Source organism: Seriola lalandi, unplaced genomic scaffold (assembly GCF_002814215.2).
Source record: "Seriola lalandi dorsalis isolate HSWRI2012SDOR001 ecotype SW California unplaced genomic scaffold, Sedor1 jcf7180002054065, whole genome shotgun sequence".
Taxonomy (NCBI): domain Eukaryota; kingdom Metazoa; phylum Chordata; class Actinopteri; order Carangiformes; family Carangidae; genus Seriola; species Seriola lalandi.
Window position 1 is genome coordinate 92485 of NW_019524618.1, and position 20712 is coordinate 113196.

Here is a 20712-nt window from a genome sequence, read left to right on the forward strand (position 1 = left end):
ATCATATGAAAGGGACAGGTGCACACCGGTGCTCTAAAAACAACTGGAAGTTACTTATTGCAGTTTAGCTGCTGATTTAGCCCATTTACCGACACGGTCAGCAGCTGGAGCTACAACAGAGGCTGAGAGAAACGGTACATGGAGGCAGTTCAGGTACTTAAACTCATCGTTATAACGTCTCAACATACAGATCTGACACACATTCAATTACGTGACACTTTAAATGCTCCTTAACCTTCGCATTGTCTTCCCGTCGACCAAGGCAACTTTTCTCATCCTGAGTCAAAAATGATCTCATCTGTTTGACTGTTTATAAAACATGAAGTATAAAATTATTACCCAATAATTGCATTTAATGACACCTTTTCAAATCAACTTCATTTCAACTCATTATCGCAACTTTTACACTTTCTTTTACAATTTTACGGTCAATAGACCCGATTTACATAAAAATATACCTTGTTTTTGAGTAAAAGCAAAAAGCTGACTATAGTTACAATCAGAGGAACATATGCTGATGGGTTATCACAGACAGGTGCATGGCAGAGGTTAGACAGGATACTGTTTTGAAACCATTTCAGTAGTGTCACCCGTTGCCCCATTGTAGTGGAGTGAAAGCCACAGATGTGAGGAATTTGAATAAAACACCCCAAATTCAATGAAAATTGTGCTCATTAATTACATTTGCAAAAGGTGCAGTAAGGAACCATCCATGTTATTTTCAGGCAATTACATGAAAGAAAACCATTTTTCTGATATAAAAACATTTGAGAACAAGTTGTTGAGGACAGCAGACGTCTGCAGAAGCTGCTTTTCTTCAGGATCAAAGTATTCCCCTGATGGTTACCTGCACATCCCTGGATACACAGCAAACAGGAACTCCTAACAGCACATTCTGCATACTTGCCAAAATGTAAACAAATATAATCCATAGCTAACGCAGTGTCTCTTTGGCAACAGTGTATTTCCTGGGTTGTCTTGATTTTCCCTGAAGGGGGCGTACAGAGTCAGACCTTGAAACCCCCTGCTGTAAAACATCAGTAGACAGCACTAAATCACCTCCAGATACTTCCAGCAGCTACAGTAGTTTATGTGCAAGAGTCTAAACCTTGAGTGAGGATGTCTCTCTAGATTCAACATGTAGCACCAATGCTGAGAAAAAGAGAAAACTGATACTTTGTTAGGGGAAGGTGGAAATCAGAACGTAAATTATGAAAACAACATTAATATACATATAATTCCATGAATATGTTCAAATCTTGTCTTGATTTATTCAAACATTTTCCTTCATAAATTTAAAAGTCTCCCTGTATGATTTGTGTCAGTGACCCCCCAGCAATCTGACTTCTGTCAGACCCCCCCCCCCGAACAAGCTACATCAGTCTTATCTTCATTAAGTTAATCTACGTTTATGTTTATGTTCTTACTATGAGGGTTGTTGAATGTGAAAAATAGTAAAGGATGGGGAAGCGCACAAATCACGAAGTAATCCCTGGAACACAATGAACGTCACACATAATATGATGATGTTGTAATCACCCCACCCCATTTTTTATAAAAAAATAGATAAAAACAAGGAAGCAGAGACAAGCAGGGAGTGTGTCTGTGATAGCTGAGCAGGTTTTCGACACAAATCTGGAACAAATGAAAACATCACTCTCTGAATTAGCATGAAGTTGCATGACCTTGTGATGTGAGGGGAATATCTGAATTTCCCCCTGCGAGGACAGTGTGTTATTCTCGGAACTCTGTGCATGACTTTTCTGACATCAGTGGCTGTTTTGTCCACACAAAGAATATATTCCCCACACTATTACCCCACCACCACCCCCAGCACCACCAGCAGCAGCAGCAGCAGCAGCAGCCTGGACCGGTGACTCACGGCAGGTTGGTCTGTGGATTCTGACCCTAACATCTGCGTGTCTCAGCAGAAAACCAGATTCATCAGACCAGGCTACGTTTTTCTTCACCTGTGTTCATTCTGAGAAGTTCTTCTGCTCACCACAGCTGTAAATAGTGGTTATCTGAGTTACTGTAGCCTTTAAGCTCCAACCAGTCTGACCTCTCTCATCAACCCTAGAGACTGAATCCCAGGAGGAGCTGCAGTTTCAGAAATAGTTTCAGAAATACTCTAACCAGCAATGAACAATCATGTCAGTCTTTCGATGTGAACATGAACTGAAGCTTCTTCTCATGCTTACTAACAATAACAATTACAAACAATACTGAAAATGTGGCTTCTAAAAATGTTCTCACCGACAGAGAAATAAAAACATGTGTTTTCAGAGACAGCTTTTACATCCACCCAGAGCCCAGGAATTTCTGTAAGTTAGAGAAGCATTCAGTTGGATGTGAAAGACCTTTGCTGAGTTTACAATCCTGTTAATATGTAATAATAATAATAATATGGATATATATCTCTGCATTAAGGGGTTACATTCTACCAATGACGGCTACCTGCACAGGCTGTGCTCACACGTTCCTCAACAAAACTTCTATTAATCCTCTAAAGCCATTACACTCACTGTTTGGAACGAATGCACAAAAACACAGTGACTGCGGCTTCCATACACTAATAAGCCGTGGTGAAATTACACTATAAGTTACCTGGAAGTAAGTCCAAGTTCTGTAAGTATGTGTGTATGGGAGTGTCGCCCTGTAAATGACAGGAAACACAGTTACTGTGGGGAATGTAACTGGCGCACGATACAGCCAGAACATGTAGAATAAATGCGTCGAGCATTACGGTGGAAATATTAGTCGGGTAAATCTGACGTGCAACTGTAAATCAAAACCTACGTCACTGGTATTTAAGTGGGGGGGGGGCTCCCATTAACCCCTCGTGCTGACGACAAATCCAGCTTTCATCTTCATGTTTATCATCGTCTTCACGCATTCTAATGCGGTTAGACTCATTGTAATCTAAAAATCGTGACTGTCGAATACATCATGAGTCACTGCAAGTGTTTCTGGAGAGGGAACTGTATTGGGGACTAATACAGTTTTAACTGTCTGTGAAAAGACTGCAGTCTCCCAGAACTGCGTACTATAAACAGCAGAGTGAAAGCCGACGCTTCATTAGAAGCTCTGCATTCCATGATGACAGCTGATTTCATTGCGGCACCCTTCAGCATGGTATCACATATAACAATCACCTTGGATCTCTCCCCAGGCTGGCACGGGGCCTGGCCCAGCTTGGCCCTCTGCTCACATGGGAGAGTGAGATCGGCACGGTCATAGGAACCATAGCGGTGGCACTGCTGACAGCCCCAGCTGCCCACAGATCAAGGAGTGCTGGTGTATTGATGGCGGACAGGATGGCACACTGCCTTGATTTTTTTTCCTCTAAAACACAAGCCTGAACAATGAGATCCCCCCGTACCACACAAAGAGTTGTGCCATGTCCAAGGCAGCTGCCTCCTCTGCAAGAGTGGGCTCTGTTTGCTATAGATTCTTAAAGGCCAGGTGTGAGAGGGAATATAAACACACCTGACACTGAAACCTCCACACTGGAGGTATAGCTCTCCCTCGGGGCTATCTTTGCCTTTGTTGATTTATTTTGGCTTCTTCTACATGACTCAAAGCTACCTCTGGGAGCAACTGACTTTTCCCTTCACCAGCCAAAGCCTGACCATGGAAACCTAGCTCTCCCACTCCTGCTGCCCTCTGTCCACCTTAGCAGGGCAGGCTGCACACAGCTATTTGTTTTAGGAGCTGAAGAATGTGCCCATTGTCTGTCCGCAGCCATCCTGAACTGACTGCTATAAATGCGTCTTTTGTCCGAGCCCTGCCTCCGCCCCCGCCATCCCAGTGCAGACAGAAGTTATCTTGCGCTGTACGGCTGAGTCCGTGGTGGGGTTTCAGGGTAGGTAGAGAGAGAAGGAGAAAGAGATACACACACACACACACACACACACACACACACACACACAAGAGAGATGAAGGGGAGGGATGGGGGTGTAAGAAGGGACACCAGGGGAACCTGAGGATATTTAGTTTTGGAGACAGGTGCATTCATCTTCTCCCCCTGCACACATCCAGGACAACGTGTGCCTTATCAGGTCTAAGAGAACCTGGGGCTCCCTGTTGAAAGGACTCTGTGATTAATGCCACAGCTGTGCTGTCAGACTGTGTGTTATGGAGGCTAATCATCTCCTCCTGGGACTGAAGCGACACTGATTTGATGTTATTTCTGTGGTTATCATAATTTCTGCATTCTGGGTGAGGGAGATTCCACGTCCTACTGCGAGTGGTATTCTCTTTAACAATGACTGACTGAATTTCCTTGCAACATTGTAAATACTATGTCATGTGTGCTAGCTTGCTGCATTTAGTATTAATCTACTGCCTTTTTCTTCTACAATAATATGACTCTTTATTCTTTACACAGGGAAGCAAAGTGTCTAAAAACAAAACAGTGCTTTAAATTCTGAAATATATTTGTTGTGGGTTGCCACATTCTTTTTATCTTTTTTTTTTTTTATCAGAAAACATAAAGCCTGTGAGGCACAGACAGCGGTTTGAGGAAAGAAAATAATTTTCCCAATGAAACACAGACAAAACACTGACCAGAGACCTGCTTTCCTGCCTCCACCACTAATATAAATACATGAGGGTGTTAGAGGAGCCAGAGTTTTAACCTGCTGCCTCTGCTGCTGGGCATGCTCAGTCCTCCATAGGGCGGTGCAGGCCAACCCTCGACCCGAAGCAGTGGGCGGCAGAACAAATGAATAAACTGACACTTTTCACATAGAGGGCTGGAGACCCCCTACATACACACATACACCTTATACAGCGCACGTTTATGTCTCATCCACCCCCTCACACATGTGCTCCACAGAAATAAGGAGCCAGTCTCTGTCTCTCTCTGTCTCTCTCTCTCTCTTCCTACCTTTCTTCACTGGGTTTGAAAATGTTGAGTGTATGCTGGAGCTCTGCCTTATGTTTCATTTACAGACCACAGAACTGGAGATGGTTTCACAGCGTGCAATAAGGGACACATATACACACACACACACACACATACACACACACACACACACACACACACACACACAAACCGTAAAACTAGGATCAAAGAAATCAGAAGTGCCTGCAAACACACACACACACACACACACACACACACACACACACAAAATGACAATGGGTATAGCGCTGTAAGTAAAGGATCAAAGATACAAGCTTTTAATTCCAGGCACTGCGGCGAGGTAAGCATCAGAGCCAGGGTGCTTGAAAACCGAACAGTTAGTTGCTGACGTTGGAAACAAAGTAATAATGTTCTCATCCATACAGAGTTGCTGATACTGAGGTGACGGCAGCAATGCTGAGAGGTGAAACGACGCCTGAATTAAGATTAGCACCCCTGAGACGCCTAAAGGCGAGGGCCTCAGCACAGTGAAGGAGGATGAGGGTGAGGTCTGGCAGGGAGGACGGTGATGTGGTGAATAACAGGGGGGGCTGTAGCATTAAGGACACAGTTTTATAGACCTGTCTTTCTTTATAACGCTCGCTGATAAAAAAAAAACAGTCAACCAGCATGAGGTGGAACATTGACACAAAATTTATGAAGTATGTGGATCATAACTCTGAAACTTTACACCATAAAGAAAAAGACTCTCGCTGCCCCAGGGTACAAAATAGTGCTAATACCTCTGCTGGGGCTTTTCCAATCAATAGGTACCTGGACTCTTCCCTTTCACTCCCCCTGTGTCATATTTTTCCATTTTCATTGAGTCTAAAATACTTTTTTTTTCTTTCAAGCTCAAATAAACACGTGTCATCGCAATATTTTTCCGCAGTGAGATGAGTCACCTCTTCACATGATATTTCTGCTGGATCTGATTAGGTACCTTATTATTTACAGGCTGTTTTTAGGCTTAGAGGCCTTTATTGTTGAAATTCCTTCTTGATAAAAGCCACAGATTAATTTGTTCCACTTTGATTCCCCTGTTCATCTGATTACTAATTTTCATGACGTATATGAGAGCACATCGGACTCACCGTGTTAAAGTTGGGGAAGAGGCTGAGGGGGGAGGATCCATTGAGCCTGAAGGGCAGGAGCTGTTTGAGGTCGAGCTGAGGCTGCAGGGGCCGTCCCGGGACGGGGAGGGAAGCCAGGAGGGGGCTGCCCTGGGCGGATGTACCTGGACAACACAAAGAGATGGATGTTAGATAGTTAACGTAACATGAGGGCGGAGATTTTGGTCCCGGTGTGATTGTAGGAGTGGAGCGGGAAATGATGGTGAGGTGCGGCACACAGAGGGGGCCTGACTGTGATTCATTCCATACCAGAGGTGCCATTACACCTCCAGCTGACACCCAACACACACTGTACAGGTCAAATGCATGTGTGTGCATGTGCTTGTATCTGGGATGATACAGTGTGTGGAAGCGAGTGTGTGTTGCTGTTAGTGGGCAGTTTTACTGGAGAATTAATACGCCCATCGCCCCAATTGCCCGGACTGATCCCCCCCAAGGACGTGCACCTGTCCCTCATGTACACACACACACACGCACAAACACATCATTTAATTACTGATGTATTGGCTGAGGAAAGGTGCCTGCGCAAAGGGAAGATGGGAGATATCGGATTTCAAATGGACCAAGGATGAAGAGATTTCTAATTTTCCACCTGGCTGCGTTTCAGTGGACCGGTGCGCTCAGCGGTGCGCAGGCACTTATCCCTGCACCAGGATCAATCATCGGTGTCAGCTGTGGGTCACCGTGGCCACCCCAAAGTATGCCTATCCTGTGAGCCCTCTTGTAGCACACACACACACACACACACCACACACACATATACACTGTGAGGTATTTGTGTGTGATAATGCACACCACAGAAAAAAAAAAAAAAGCAATCACTGACCTTACAATAATGCCAGCATCTTAGAAATAGAAAAGATTAGCCAAAAAAAAAAAGAGCACCTTCACGGTGGGGGAGGATTTCAGTGACAGATGGTGGGAGTACAGGAAGCTAGAGGTGAAGACAAAAACACTGTAAAATAACAAAACAAACAAAAAAAAAAACAGTAATATATTCATTCCTGGGAGCGCACAGTCCACACCTCTGTTTACCATACAGAGAAAAGAAATGACTTTATCATCATGAGTTCATCGCTCTTAATCTTAGAAACATTTAATATCAAACGATGAAATTGTGCATAAAGACAAATGAGTGGAAACGAAAGAAGTACTGAAAACATGGCAACAGCCAATTTTACTAAATCCTGGACCATGTTCAGTGATAAGGTTGTTAAGTCTTTCATGCTAATATTCTATTTTAATTATTCACCTAATTAATTAAAACACTCAAGAAAAGACCATTCATTCCAACTCAGTTTCAGATGTAGGTCTGCAACAGAACTCCAGCATGAAAACAAAGCACGCTATGCACCCACCCACCATCTAATCCTTTTTCTTTTTTTTTCTTTGCCTCATTACAAAAAAGGATGCACTCCTGTCTCCACTGGCTCTGCACAGGCTGCATGAAATACAGAGCTACTCCACTTACAGTTCACCTAAAGACAGTCAAACATGGCTCCGCACTCTACAAAATAAAACATGTTTTTATTTCTTTTTTTATTTGATGTAGCATCTTAGTAGTAGTAGCAGTAGTAGTAGCAGTAGTAGTAGCAGTAGTAGTAGCAGTAGTAGTAGCAGTAGTAGTAGCAGTAGAGCTTTGTGAAGTGCAGAACAGTGATAGATGGGGAATCTGGTCCATGGCTTTTCTGTGGCTTGGCAGGATTGGCAGCCATAATGTGGGGGTGTGTGTGTGTGTGTGTGTGTGTGTGTGTGTGTGTGTGTGTGTGAGGGGGGCAGGGGACTGAAGCTCTCAGCATATGCTCCTTAGCGCTGGTCTGAGGCCTGCATTTTTGTGTGGGCTCTCCTCTGCTGTCTGTCTGACACCCAGAGAGTGAGGCAGCATAGGACAGACGCAGCCTACAGACACGTGGGCAGCAGCCGGCGGGGGATTGCTCACACACAGACAGACAGACAGACAGACAGACAAACAGACAGACAGACAGACAGACAGACAGACAGACAGACAGACAGACAGACAGACAGACACACACACACACACACACACACACACACACACACACACACACACACACACACACACACACACACTCAGACAGAAAAGCAGGAGTCTCCTCTTGGCAGGGCTATCAGAGGAAGGAGCTGGGCTTGCAGGGAGGACAGTTATCAGCTGATAGTGCTTCCCCACCTCTCTGTGACTCCCTAGGCAGCTTATTAAATCAGGGCCTGGCTGTTTGCCTCTTTGGATGATAACGCCGCCGCGGAGGCACAGCCCGAATCCAGGCATGTACGACGGAGCGAGCGAAGGAGTGCGTGCGTGTGATACTCGTCTGATACATACGAGCCTAGCGCACACACAAACGCATACAAACAGAAACTGCCTACGCTCCTCTGAAAACAAATAGCTCCCAGGGCGAGGGGGAAGTCAATATAAACACAGTCACAGAACATGCACACAAACACAAAATCAAACAAGGTATAATTTTACACTTGGCACATATTGTATTTGATTCCAGTAGGAGCACACTTTAAAGCAAAAGAACAGACATTTTTGAGTGTTCAAGCATGAATGTTGTGTTTTGTATTTCAGCCTGCAGCCTCTGATAACCTCCTTCTATCACACTGCCTCATTTTCCACTCGTTTGATAGCGTGTGTGCGTGTCTGCACATATGTGTGTGTTTGTTTGCATGTGGTTCTTCCTGTCCAGAGTCATGTCTGCGTCAAGGCTCAAATTTATTTACGCCTCACTTGCGGTCCGCGGTTCAGACCACTGGCAGTTGAGGCAAGGCCTGAAACCAAATGTCCAGCCTCCGTCTCTCTCTCCCAGATGACTTTGCTACCGGATCTGACTGTCTCCGCCAGTCTTTCCCCAGGCAGGCCTCCTCCTCCTCCAACCATCACAACAACGCATTCCTCCCTCTCATGACTCACTGGGCCGGGTTACACAACAGCCACCGTCACATCGCATCTACTTGGATGTGTGTATATGTTTGTGCAGGGTGGTGCATCCCAGCCGTAGAATTCAAACATGGATTTTTCAATTATTTTCTACTTGGTCATCTGAGAAAAATAATGGATTCAACATACACAAGCAAACATACTGAGCCTTCCCTCCTCGTTCCTCTTCCGCTATCGCAGAATTAGCCGTTCAACCCTTTAGTCCTTCTACTGTAATTCTCTTGTCATCACTGCAGTGCTCCCTTAGGTTTCTGACAAATTGCCTTTTCACACATCTAAATACCTCCACCCCGCCCCCTGTGCTCTCCATATCCCTGCAAACCACTGCTGAGTGGCACAGGAAGGAGAAAGGGAGAGGGTCGGGGAGGAGAGGAGAGAAAACTGTCTTTCTATTTGTGGCCCAGTGTAATTATGTGGGATAGATGCTGGCACAGCAGGGTCTTGGAGTTTGGTGAGTCGATCTCCACCTTCTTTTTCCCTCTGCCTGTTGTTGTCTAGTCTCCCAAAGACGGCTTAAAACAGGTGCCATGTCAGGTAGGCCGTACAACAGATGACGGACGGGAGAAACATGTCTTTTCTGTAAATATTTTAAAACAAATTCAGATTCCGAACCATTTTGAGGCGACATATGGTCCATTTAGCCTCACAGCAAGAAGGAAGAAGGTTCTGGGTTCGAACTCCGGCTCGGTCGCGGCCTTTCTGTCTGTCCCCCGTGGCTGAGTGGGTTTCCTCTGGCTTCCTCCCACTGTCCAAAGACACGCAGGTCAGGTTAACTGGCGACTCTAAACTGCCCGTGGAGCGTGAATGGTTTCTTGTCTCTACATGTCTGCCCTGTGATAGAACGGCAACCTGCCTAGCTAATGGATGGATGGAATATAGTTTGAGTTGTGTTTTATTTTACTTTTCCAGCACCTTGTTGTGAGAGTGAAACTCATTAACTGTACACTCCCACGGTTTGCTGATTCAAATTCTAAGTGGATGTTTTCCAGAATTAAAACTCACCAAACTGAACAAGATGTATTCTAACTTTGCAAGGTCTGTTGTTGTTTGTCGTCCAGGGTCTAAACTCTAAACAGCCTGGCAGTGCCTCCCTTTGTCCTCATTTATGGCCCACAGAGTGAAAACACAAGGACATAGCACTGCTGCTAGCAATGCTACCTCATGGACCCCCCGAGGGTCCTCATGACTTTGGCTATGGTGTTTTTATAAAGAGACAAAGGGCCGCTTGGTGAGGTAAAATAATGTACAAGACTACTCCTGCTCCTAAGCCCTTCAACCACCACAACAGAGAGTGAAGACTCTCTATTTTGCCGTTTCCTACGGAGCCTGACAGAATAGAAAACATGATGAAATCCTTTGTGTAAGAAGGTTTTAAAGGAATACACAGGAGACCTTTGTCTCTGGTTTGGTGATTTATTCTTTGTGTGATTGTAGGATCAGTGAGGTAGGAGCTGTTGTCTTTGTTGACTTCTGCAGAATTTAAGGGCATTATGCACCACGGCTCTGCTGCTCAGCTGTGACTGCCTGCTGAGTAACAGTTGGACTGTCAGTTAGACCTTCGCCATCAGGCTTCTGACCTGATTATCCAGCTGTGACTATGAATTCTTACACATCTCAGCTTGAATGTTTTGCAATGGAATCTACGAGGGGGAATTCCTGACCGGTGCAATGATGAGCATGAAGTGCAGACACTGTACGATCATAATTACTCTGCATCATGTGGATGATTCTTTCCTCACTTGCCTTGCACAGTCCCCACATGCCAGTCAGTGATCGTAGCCGTCGCGAATGTGCACACAGTCAAGTCCTGACACATACATTAAGCCTCGTGATGCGATGTTGCTCACTGTGCATCTGCCACACTGTTCCACCCCCCCCACCCCCCAAACTTCCAGGCAGCCGCTGCCCAGGCTGATGGGACTGGATCTGACAGCGCAGGAAGAGCCAGCAACTACAACTCTCCACATGAATACAGAACTGGAGCTTTTTAGTTACAATAACCCGACCGACAGAGTGGGTTTTTTTTTTCAGCTGAGGTATGAAATAACCCAAGACATGCAATGCATACAAATGGCTGTCTCACACGAGCTGCGCCTGGAAATTGTAAATTGGCCTCATGGTGTATTAGAGGCTCACAGCCATTCGAGGGCATGAAATGACATTACACTGCCTCTGGATGTCCGAACCTTCTCCTCAGAGACACAGGGAGAGAGAGACACAGAGGCAGAGAGACAGAGAGAGAGAGAGAGGGCCAAAGTGACTCTTAACAGCCAATTAGCTTGTGCTTGATCAGGAGGTGGTGTGAGGGCCACCGTGGGAACCATTACAGCATGGACAGAGAACATTAACCACAATCAGTTTTAATTAAAGACTGAAGACTTTTTATTCCTCTCAATTCCCAGCCATTCCTCCCTCACTCCCATTCTCCACTCCTCCTTCAAGTGTGATGATAATCTGCAAACCATGAGTTTGAGCTGGGATGTGACTGGACTGATTAGATGAAACTGTGCAGAGGCAATGAAGGAACTTCAATTAACCCTCAATTAAGCCAATTTGATTAGTTTAGTGGCATGAAAGAGGCCAGAACTACGTGCTCCTTCACAGATGCAGATATGATCTCGTCTTGATGCATCTAAACAGGAGATGCAAACTAGGAAAGTGGCCAAATAAACGTATGATTCTGGCTGCTTTTGCGCTCAAATTGACCTTTTTGGAGACTTTTATTTCCGGGGCCACTTTGCTCGTTTCAGGAGAGAAATGTAAACAATTTTCAATGGCATGCAATTTCAGATTTCTACAAAGAGCCCTTTCATTTTATGCCCCATCCTTCCTGTCTCTCTTTTCCTCACTTTACCTTAAAGCCTTTTAAAGTTGTTTGTTTGAATTACATTTTTTTTATTTATTTTTTTTATTTCTAGGTCACTCGGCATGCCGTGTTGGCTGCACTGTGACTGTGTATATTGTGTACTGGAGTGTGTAAGCTGACGACTGTGTGTGTGCTGCATGTGACAATTTGTATTCCTGCGTGTGTGTGTGTGTGTGGCAGACTAATACAGTTTACAGGCAGAACAGAGCTTCAGCTTTACCGTTTGATGTGTGAACAGTCAGTGTCTGCCGCTCGTCCGCTGAACACACACACTCGTGTTTCTTCTCCTCTCCAGTTTGTGTGTGCATGATGTGAAGGAGGGGGAAGAGATATTTCCAGCAGAGATACTGGAGTTGAGCTCTAATAAGGTTGTGAAGATTTTTCTTACGAGGATTATATTTAATCTCAGCACAGTTACTTACTTTCAGCGACCCTATTTTAAAATAATCTGCTGTTAAAAAAAAAAAAAAAATCTCTCATATGTAGTTCTGCCCTCCTTTCTCTTTCTTTTCCCTGGATTGCAGAAGGTGGCAGACTGCTCCATGTGGCCTGATTATATGCAAGGCTAAGCACAGTTTGACCCACAACTGAAAATAGAGCGCTCTCAGGAAGGGAGATGATTTCATAACTTTTCTTCCGCATGCAATTTTAGAGGGATTGTACAAAGTCGAGACACTGAGTCGGTTGACATTACATCTCCGTCAACCTTAAAATGTCACCTCAGTACTCGGTCAAGCGTCTGCTCCCTCCTAAAGTTCCATCACTGGGGTTGTTTTAGCGCTTCATTAATTAGCGAGCGCAAAATGAAAAGAAGGATGGAGCGATAAAAGTGTGCAGCAGATTTAGACTGCAGGCAGCTCCATCACAGTGTGGATTAAGGTGCGTGGAGGCTAATTCGCAGCCGATAAATAAAACATGACCTGACATTGAAGTTTAAATAAGATCAATATACAGCCTCTGGCTTCAGCGGCGACGTTGTCTCATCAGAGAAAGATATCAGCCTGTAGCTGTGTTACTGGCATTGACAAACAACGAGGTTAGGGCTCAAATTCAATTAGGAGAATTACAATAAGAGACATGGGGTCTCTCATTATCAGGGTCAGTATGACCCTGAAATTATCTTAGTTTAATCACCTCTCTTTTTTAACTTCTACATCAACGTTAATAGCTGCTTTTAGCAGGTTTGAATGTTGCTGGCTTTTAGCAGGTTTTAGCGATTCATTCCTAAGTTGAAACGTTTTACCTCAAACTACATAAAAAATTTGAGCAGCATGTTGGGGTCTTCTGTGTTGGGCTCAGTAGTGAGTCATGGCAGTCCGGTGGTTGGCAACGGGACCTCGTGGAGATGCTTCTTCTCCCAGGGAGTGTCTATAATGAGTTCTGTCAGGCAAGCAGCGAGTAGCGCATTGCTACCAAACCCAACCTGAGCAGAGGCAAAGCCCATCTGTCAAGCAGAGACGATAAGCCCGGAGCTATCCAGAGACAAATTGCTCAGCTTCCCCACTGCGAGGCCCTACAAGGCAGCCGGGGATGGGCGGGCAACAGAGATGCCACTGATTCCTGATGCTACACAGGAAAAAAAGGAGGTGGGAAAAAGGAAATATCAAACACATTAATCTATGCACACGGTGCCGACGGCCAGTCATCACTCTGCGGCAGCTGTACACAGAACTTCAACGTGATGATAAACAGTCGAAAAGGGAAAAGCATGAAAATTAACATTATTTTTATTTTTTTATCATTATTTTTTGCTTCCAAGCCTAAGGCTGAGCAGCTTTAATAAGTCACCCACACTTTTCCTAATCTCCTTCCTTTTTGCTTTACAGATATAATGACAGCTGTCGGACTTTTACCTCTGGGTACAAACAAAATCAACTTCTGTAACACAGAAGTTATTGAAAAGGGAAATGATCAAAGGCAGCAGCAAATGCAGTTTAAACATCTGTCCGAGGGAGCCGTCGTCGGCCTCATTTCCTTCTTCATTATCTGAACTAGCGCTGCCATCTTGCAGCTTCATGTCAGAAAAACAAACAAACAAACAAACAAACAAAACAAAACAAATAAGACTGAATAAACTGTTTCAAAGTTGTGACAGGCCCACACACGCAAAAAAAAAAAAAACCCAGGTCTGGAGATTCAGCATGATTGACAGGAACTCAGATCAGGTTCATTTCCTCAGCAAATTGAGTCATTTGTGGAAGTGGCATTAAGTGCGACATCGTTTTTTACATGAATAAATATCAGGCCGGTCAACCAAGCGTCACACAGCGCATCATGCCAACTGTGACAACTCATTATAAATTGATTAGATATGGTGGGCGAGCCGGGCTGCTCAGATCTTTTCGAGGAAGGAGGATGCGACGTGCGGGAGAAAACAAGCACAAGACAGAGGTTGCTTTTCTAATTTTAGCTCCTCACCTGATGAGATGAGAGGAGCACGAGATGAAAACACTCACTCAGACACTGAGAGGCAGATACAAAGGTTGTTATGAGGCTGTGACGAATGTGAAAGGAAAATGAAGTTGTAGTTGGGCTGAATGTAGTGGAAAAATCCTCCCCTGAATTTCTCATGAGGGATGAACACTGTGTCACAACACACACACACACACACACACAAAGAGGACAAAAAAAATCCCTTAACGATTAATGATTCATTTACACAGCTGCAAATCATAGGTATTGCAGGCGAGAGCGTTCCCTTTATTCATACGAACGACACTAGCAAACAGCTTGCAGAGAGAATTGTACTGTACATTATTTGTGTATCATCACATTCATTGTTATGCAAAAGATCTCCTGCTAAGAAAGTTGTACTTGCAGAAAGCCAGTAAATTGCCTTCATGAGCCGATTTCTTTTTCTCACCTTCAAATGGCCTGCCTCTCGTCTGCTCCTGTTCCACCCGAATTTGTTTTTCACAAAACGTCTCTATCCTCACCCACTCGCCCACTCCCTCTGTTTTTCAGCTTCTTTGTTTTAGACTTTTCTTATAACAAACCTAATTTCCGTCCCGCTTTCAGGCACATGTCTGCGGCCAATTAAAACTCTTAATGAAAATGTGTACTGGCTAAAAAAAGACAAAGCTTTCCTGTTCTTTTTAAGTCGTAGCTGTAGGGACAAATATCTTTTTTTTTTTTTAAATTTTTGAACACATAACAGGGAAGTGGGAGACAGCTCTTATATCATTTGAGGAGCAGAACTGCAGCTACATGAGAGTTATGGCATGCGAACGACTGTTGTAATAAAAGTCCTCCAGCTGTGAAGGTTAGCACAGCGCTAATGCATAAATTAGCTCACACTCTGTAATGCAGATAACATTTCAAGAAAAAAATAAACACAGTGGCAATTTAAAGATCATTTTAATTAGCCAAGTAGCTTACAAAATCCTGACTAATATCACTGTTGACTGAAAGCAAAACTCAGAGACAGTTTATTAAAGGAATTTAACCCTAACGAGCCCGTGCACAGGTTATAAGGCTGGCTGAAGGACGTGCTGCTGTTAAAAACCAATTACCCCCCGGTTGATTTTTAAAATGCCCTCACACTCAATCAGCAGCGGCCTTGGGAAATGAACAAGCTAATTTTGCCCAACCTGGGCTGTAATTGTTTCAAATCAGCCTCATGCCTCGGCGTCACTGCCAGCATAATTGCTCATGAGCGGGGAAGATTAATCTACAGAAGCACATCTGTGGGACTTAATTTACGGGTCGCAGTGCCATGCCTCGTGGATCCATTAGACTCATTTGGTTTTCAATCCTGTGCAGCATATGCGGCTAAACAAAGGTGAAATAATGGTGGGCAAATGCCAGGAGACAAGCAAACACAATGCACAAACTGCTCAGTATTTACACGCGGTCACATGCACGCACTTTCCGACACTTGTGTAAATACAGTGCGCGGTGGAGACAGATGCAGAGCGATTAATGCTCATGAACTGTAGGTGACGTGAGAGTGTGTCATTTGTATTTGGATGCATCGCCCCACAGCGCAGACGTTAACACACACACGCCACCTAGTACAGCTGTGAGAACCCGTCATCCCATCAACCACCTCCCCCCTAAATGATGCGTCTCTTCTCACGTCCACGTCTGAACACCTGTTACGGGAGGAGAAGAGTCGGGCTCAGACACAGTCAACACATTCTTACAGAGGAGGGGAAAGTGTCATCCTGTGCCAAACGTCGGCCTCCAATCAGCGGCGGCTGAGAAATCAGAGATTGCGAGCCACTTTCAGGCTGAGATAGGACGGGCCATTCAAGCTCCCTGAAGAGAAACAGCTGCACTTTGTGAGAAACTGCTCTGCCCTTTGTTGTCTCCTTCCTCCTCTCCTCAAAGTGCTGGCACGCAGATGTCTCCTCTCATTCCTCACGTGTAATTACAAAGAGGGGGAGGAATGGCATAAATGGATGATTCCTCATATGAGGTATTGTACTGCAGGCAGCCGCTGCAGTTTTTAAATAGGAAAACTTCACAACAAAACATTTAGCACCTCGCTCCTCTTTGCCACAGCTGCCTACCTCCTAGCTGCACTCCTACATGACACGCCAGACAGGATAATGTGGTTGAAAAACAATCAATGCTACCACCCATGGTGGTGTTATATACCTTCCACTCCAGCTGTAGGGCCCTCCTGCTCTGCCCGGGTGCAGACACGAGGCTGAGCAGATAAGGATTCTTATCAGAGTCTGTGCAGGTGTTTGGTGGAGCGAGGCCGTAACAGGATTCCTAAGTTACTATTGGCCGGCAGGATTTCACTCGATGAGAAGAGAGTAAGAGAAGAAGAGCGGAGGGATGGATGGGTGGAGATGGGGATGGGAGTTGTGTGTGCAGTGGTGGCGGTGTGAGCCGGCGGCCAGGGTGTTGTAATTGTGAATCCCCTCAGAGTGCCGCAGTACAGTGCGTCTTAGACACCTGCTGGTGTGGCGATAAGGAGCGAAAAACAATCACTCCAGCTACCCGCCAGAACCAACTGGCATCTTGCTGCCTCTCAACCTGCTACTCGGGTAGTTTTTCTCAAATATAACTTGCTTTCTTTAATAGGCCAGCTCCCTTTGCAGAGGAGGAGAGGAGAGGAGGAAATACCAAATACCAAGAGAGCTGCTGACTTGTTCACAGTTAACCCAGTTAGGAGTACACTTTGTCTGACTGTATGTTGGCACAATCCTGCAAACCTAGAAATGCAAAGCAGCGTATGTAGCAGTTGAGTTCCTCGTGCCACCACAGGCTGCCATTTCAAACTAACTTTATCACCCACAGAGGTCAAGGACGTGCGGTCTGGCTCAGAGTGGGTCCTCAGGCTCTCCGGAGAGCGTTTCTCATTAGTGTGATTCCAGCTGAGGATTATAACACGAATCCTTGGGATAAATCTTTGCTCGGCACAGAGAGACCATCAGCTGTTGCAGTCAACCAGCGCCGACTCTTGAATTATTCATTTCCTGTTTACAGCAGGCGACAGGTGCGTGACCTCTGTGATGAGTGCCCAGGGTGTCTGGGAGAAGTGGTGACAAGGGAAAAGGGAGGGAGGGGGGAGCGGAGGAAGCCTGGGAGGGACGGCGCTGGAGACGAGGAGGAGAGAGGATTCAGAGGAAACGGCCAATTTGTCAGACTCAGGCGCTTGGTGAGGTTTGTGACAGCTTTTAATCTTAATTCTGAAGCGGGGAACACAGCATTTAGCAGACTTTTAGGTAAAGCTAGATGGTAGGTTTTTATTTTAGGAGGCCCGGGGCTGCAGCTGCCAATTTTGCAGGCGTAGCGGGGGGGGGTTTAAAGCAAGTAAAGTGAAATTACTGTTACCCCAAAATGTTAGAGTGAAAGTCAGAGTGGCGTGGGGGGTTTGGGGAGGTCTGCCAAGCTTGCGCTCCACATCAGCTGAGTGGCATTTGCTGTAACCTTTCCCCTGGCTTTTAATAACCGGCGCAGAAACAGCAGAAACACGGATCACTGCGATTCACTGCAAATCAGTGGGAATTGCAAACGGATATCGCCCTGCTTGTGTAAACTCCCAGAGTAGACAGAGAGAGTCGAACATCGAGCGCCATCCGTATGAAGACTTCAGTATCGGTACGAGAGCAGCACAAATGAGGTGACGCAGCGCAGAGACACTTCGGCAAAGGAAAGAAGAGAAGCACTGCTGAAAGCGAAAGGAGCAGGGAGAGGTAGACGAATGGAGAGACTAGAGGCTGTAAATAAGCGGAGATGTCAAAAAAAAAAAAACACAGGCACCCCGTCGGGTTTGTTTAGTTTAACACCAACGAAAAACCAAAGTGAATCACAGGAATTCAATCTGGTTCACTCAGCTTGAATAATAGTCTCTGACACCTGATAGCTTAAGAATAAGCCTACTATTTATGCACACATATTGATGTGGACGTCTGCATGAACACACACACACACACACACACACACACACACACACACACACACAAGGATACATGTAAAACCAAACAGAGCGGACCCTCTCTGCAGAAAGATGCATGGGTTTTTCCTTCAGGGCAACTGGGGGAAAGAGACAGACATTTCTCCCCTTCGGCCAACTCGTGCCTCAGACAAAATAACAAACGGCTGAATGATATAGTGAGCTGTCCCCTCTGGCTGCGGAGTGGGAATGGAACCACATCTCTGAGACAGCAGCTACAAAAAGGCCCCTCTCTTCCTCTCACTCGCTCTCTCTATGCTGCGCATCCACAGAGACCTTGGCAGATCTCAAAGACAGATTAATCTCGATTGAAAGTTGCTGAAGTGTCCTCAAGCGTCAAAGCATTACTACTTATCGAGAGAGAGAGAGAGAGCGCGGCGGAGACGGCCCAAAGAAAAGACAGAAAATGAGCTCTGGGGTCATTTGGGATGGACGAACACCCACAAAGCGGCCAGTACTGTAAACGCACACACGCACGCACACACACACACACACACTAGATTAAGCCCTCGTCATGTGAAATCTTGATTTAACAGACTTCTTCCCAGTCTGCCTGTGGTAAGCCTCGGAGTGCTGCTGCGGGAGCTGCATGAATCTGACGTTTCCAGTCCTCATACCAACATGAGCATCACAGCTCTGGCTGCTCAAAGAAACTCTTCCTCTCACATGGACTTAAATCACATGGAACGTTATTTTAATTTGATTCCATGACATGACCAGCACCAACACCACTACTGCCTAAACTCATTTTTCAAACTGAGACTAGAGACTGTACAACATGTAGTCCTCCTCTACATCATATTCCGTATCTATTGCTTTTCTATTGTTTCTTATTTGGGCTTGTTTTCAGTTACTTTTCCTTTGCCAGTTACGGGATGAAATAATGGTTTATTACGTTAACATCATTGTATGCTCACTAACAGAGTCTATTATATTGAGCACTGTGCTTAAGAACCATTTTGAAGATGAATATTTCCATTTTATGCAACTTTATACTTCCACTTTACATTTACATGAGATCTGTACTCACATCTTCAGATTTTATATACAGCATGTCACGAGCTTATAAAATATGCACAGATGAAGATGCACAGTTACAGATTAAACTAGTATGAAGTTTGTTCTATTTCCACCAGCTACAGCATCACACAGCAGCAATGCATCATTAATAATAATCCAATATTACGATATTACACTGACGGGGGCCCATTCCACCGCCTGACCAGAACTTGTTCTTTTGACATTAGCAACATTTTGCTGCTAATACTTTTGTACTTCAGCTGAAGTTAAATTTTGAATGCAGGACATTTACTTGTCATGGAATCATTTTTGTGCGGAGAAGCTTATTTCTACTGTTAGGAAAAGGTAGCAAAACGCTACACTGACATTTTTATTTTTAGTAATCCAGACTAAACTCCCATGATCATTACTAAGAGTTACTACTCACATGGGGCTGAATGATATGCATTCAGATTCACTCACATGATTTCAGTTGGAATGGTCATTTTTAAATTTAATATTCACTGAAAAATATAAAAATGATGATGGTGTGATTTTTGTTGGGTCTTACACCAAACAAACATGGTCCTTTACATGTGGAGAATATGGTTTGTAGGCCCAACGCTTCATTTGTGGTCTGTTGTGACATATTTTTCCTTTCATCAAAAGAGTTGCAGCTCTTCTGATTTGAATATTGCACTTGGCCGCATTGCGATTTTGATACTATTGCGATTCATTGTTCAGCCCTCATGCTCAGTTTAAAAAAACCCATCTTTGCTAATTTGCATTGGTAAGTCTCCGGTGTTTTTTATACATCTACCGTAATGTGTTCTCTTTGTAATCATTAATTAGAGACTCCTCTTAGTCATTTTACACTTGAATTTTATTTTGTCATGTTCTTTTTCATGACAGGGGTAATTATATTACAAAGTAATCATCACAGTTATGTTCAAACAAGAGTTTTTCTTGTATAATTATATTATGAGAAATGTTTCTAACAAAATCACCGCTGCAAATTTACAGTGCGATTTAAGTTACAGTGTACTTTGTTTAAATTTGAATTACCGTGCAGATAAATGTATCCTAGAATAACACTGAGCTGGCGATGCTACAGTGCAGGCTGGGACAAAATCTTACCAAACGGTTGCATCAGTCTTAACATCATCGGGATCAATCCCATATTTATGAGGCACCATCCATGGGTGTCCCATCGCTGATGCAGATGACATAACTCTGGTGTAACTGGAGCTTTGTTGACCTTTGGCTAACACACTGTAACCCCATCTGACTACGCCGGCCTCGGCTAACCCACTTCAGTCTGTCTGCTGAGACAAAGAGGATTTAGCGTTAATCTGGCTTTAACAACAGCAGGAGTGCGGACTCTCCACGACAACACTCCAGAGAATAGGACTAATCAAGACATCGTGAACATCA

At 44.7% G+C, this 20712-nt stretch overlaps 1 protein-coding gene across 3 annotated transcripts in view; it reads right to left on the minus strand.

Annotated features, from left to right (window-relative positions):
- The window catches only part of znf385c (zinc finger protein 385C), a 130393-nt gene that overhangs the window by 18388 nt on the left and 91293 nt on the right, over window positions 1–20712 (minus strand). For all 3 annotated transcript variants that reach the window (XM_023403195.2, XM_023403194.2, XM_023403196.2), the window contains one exon: window positions 6004–6146. In XM_023403195.2, the coding sequence (XP_023258963.1) occupies window positions 6004–6146 (143 nt within the window). The remainder of the gene's footprint in view (window positions 1–6003; window positions 6147–20712) is intronic.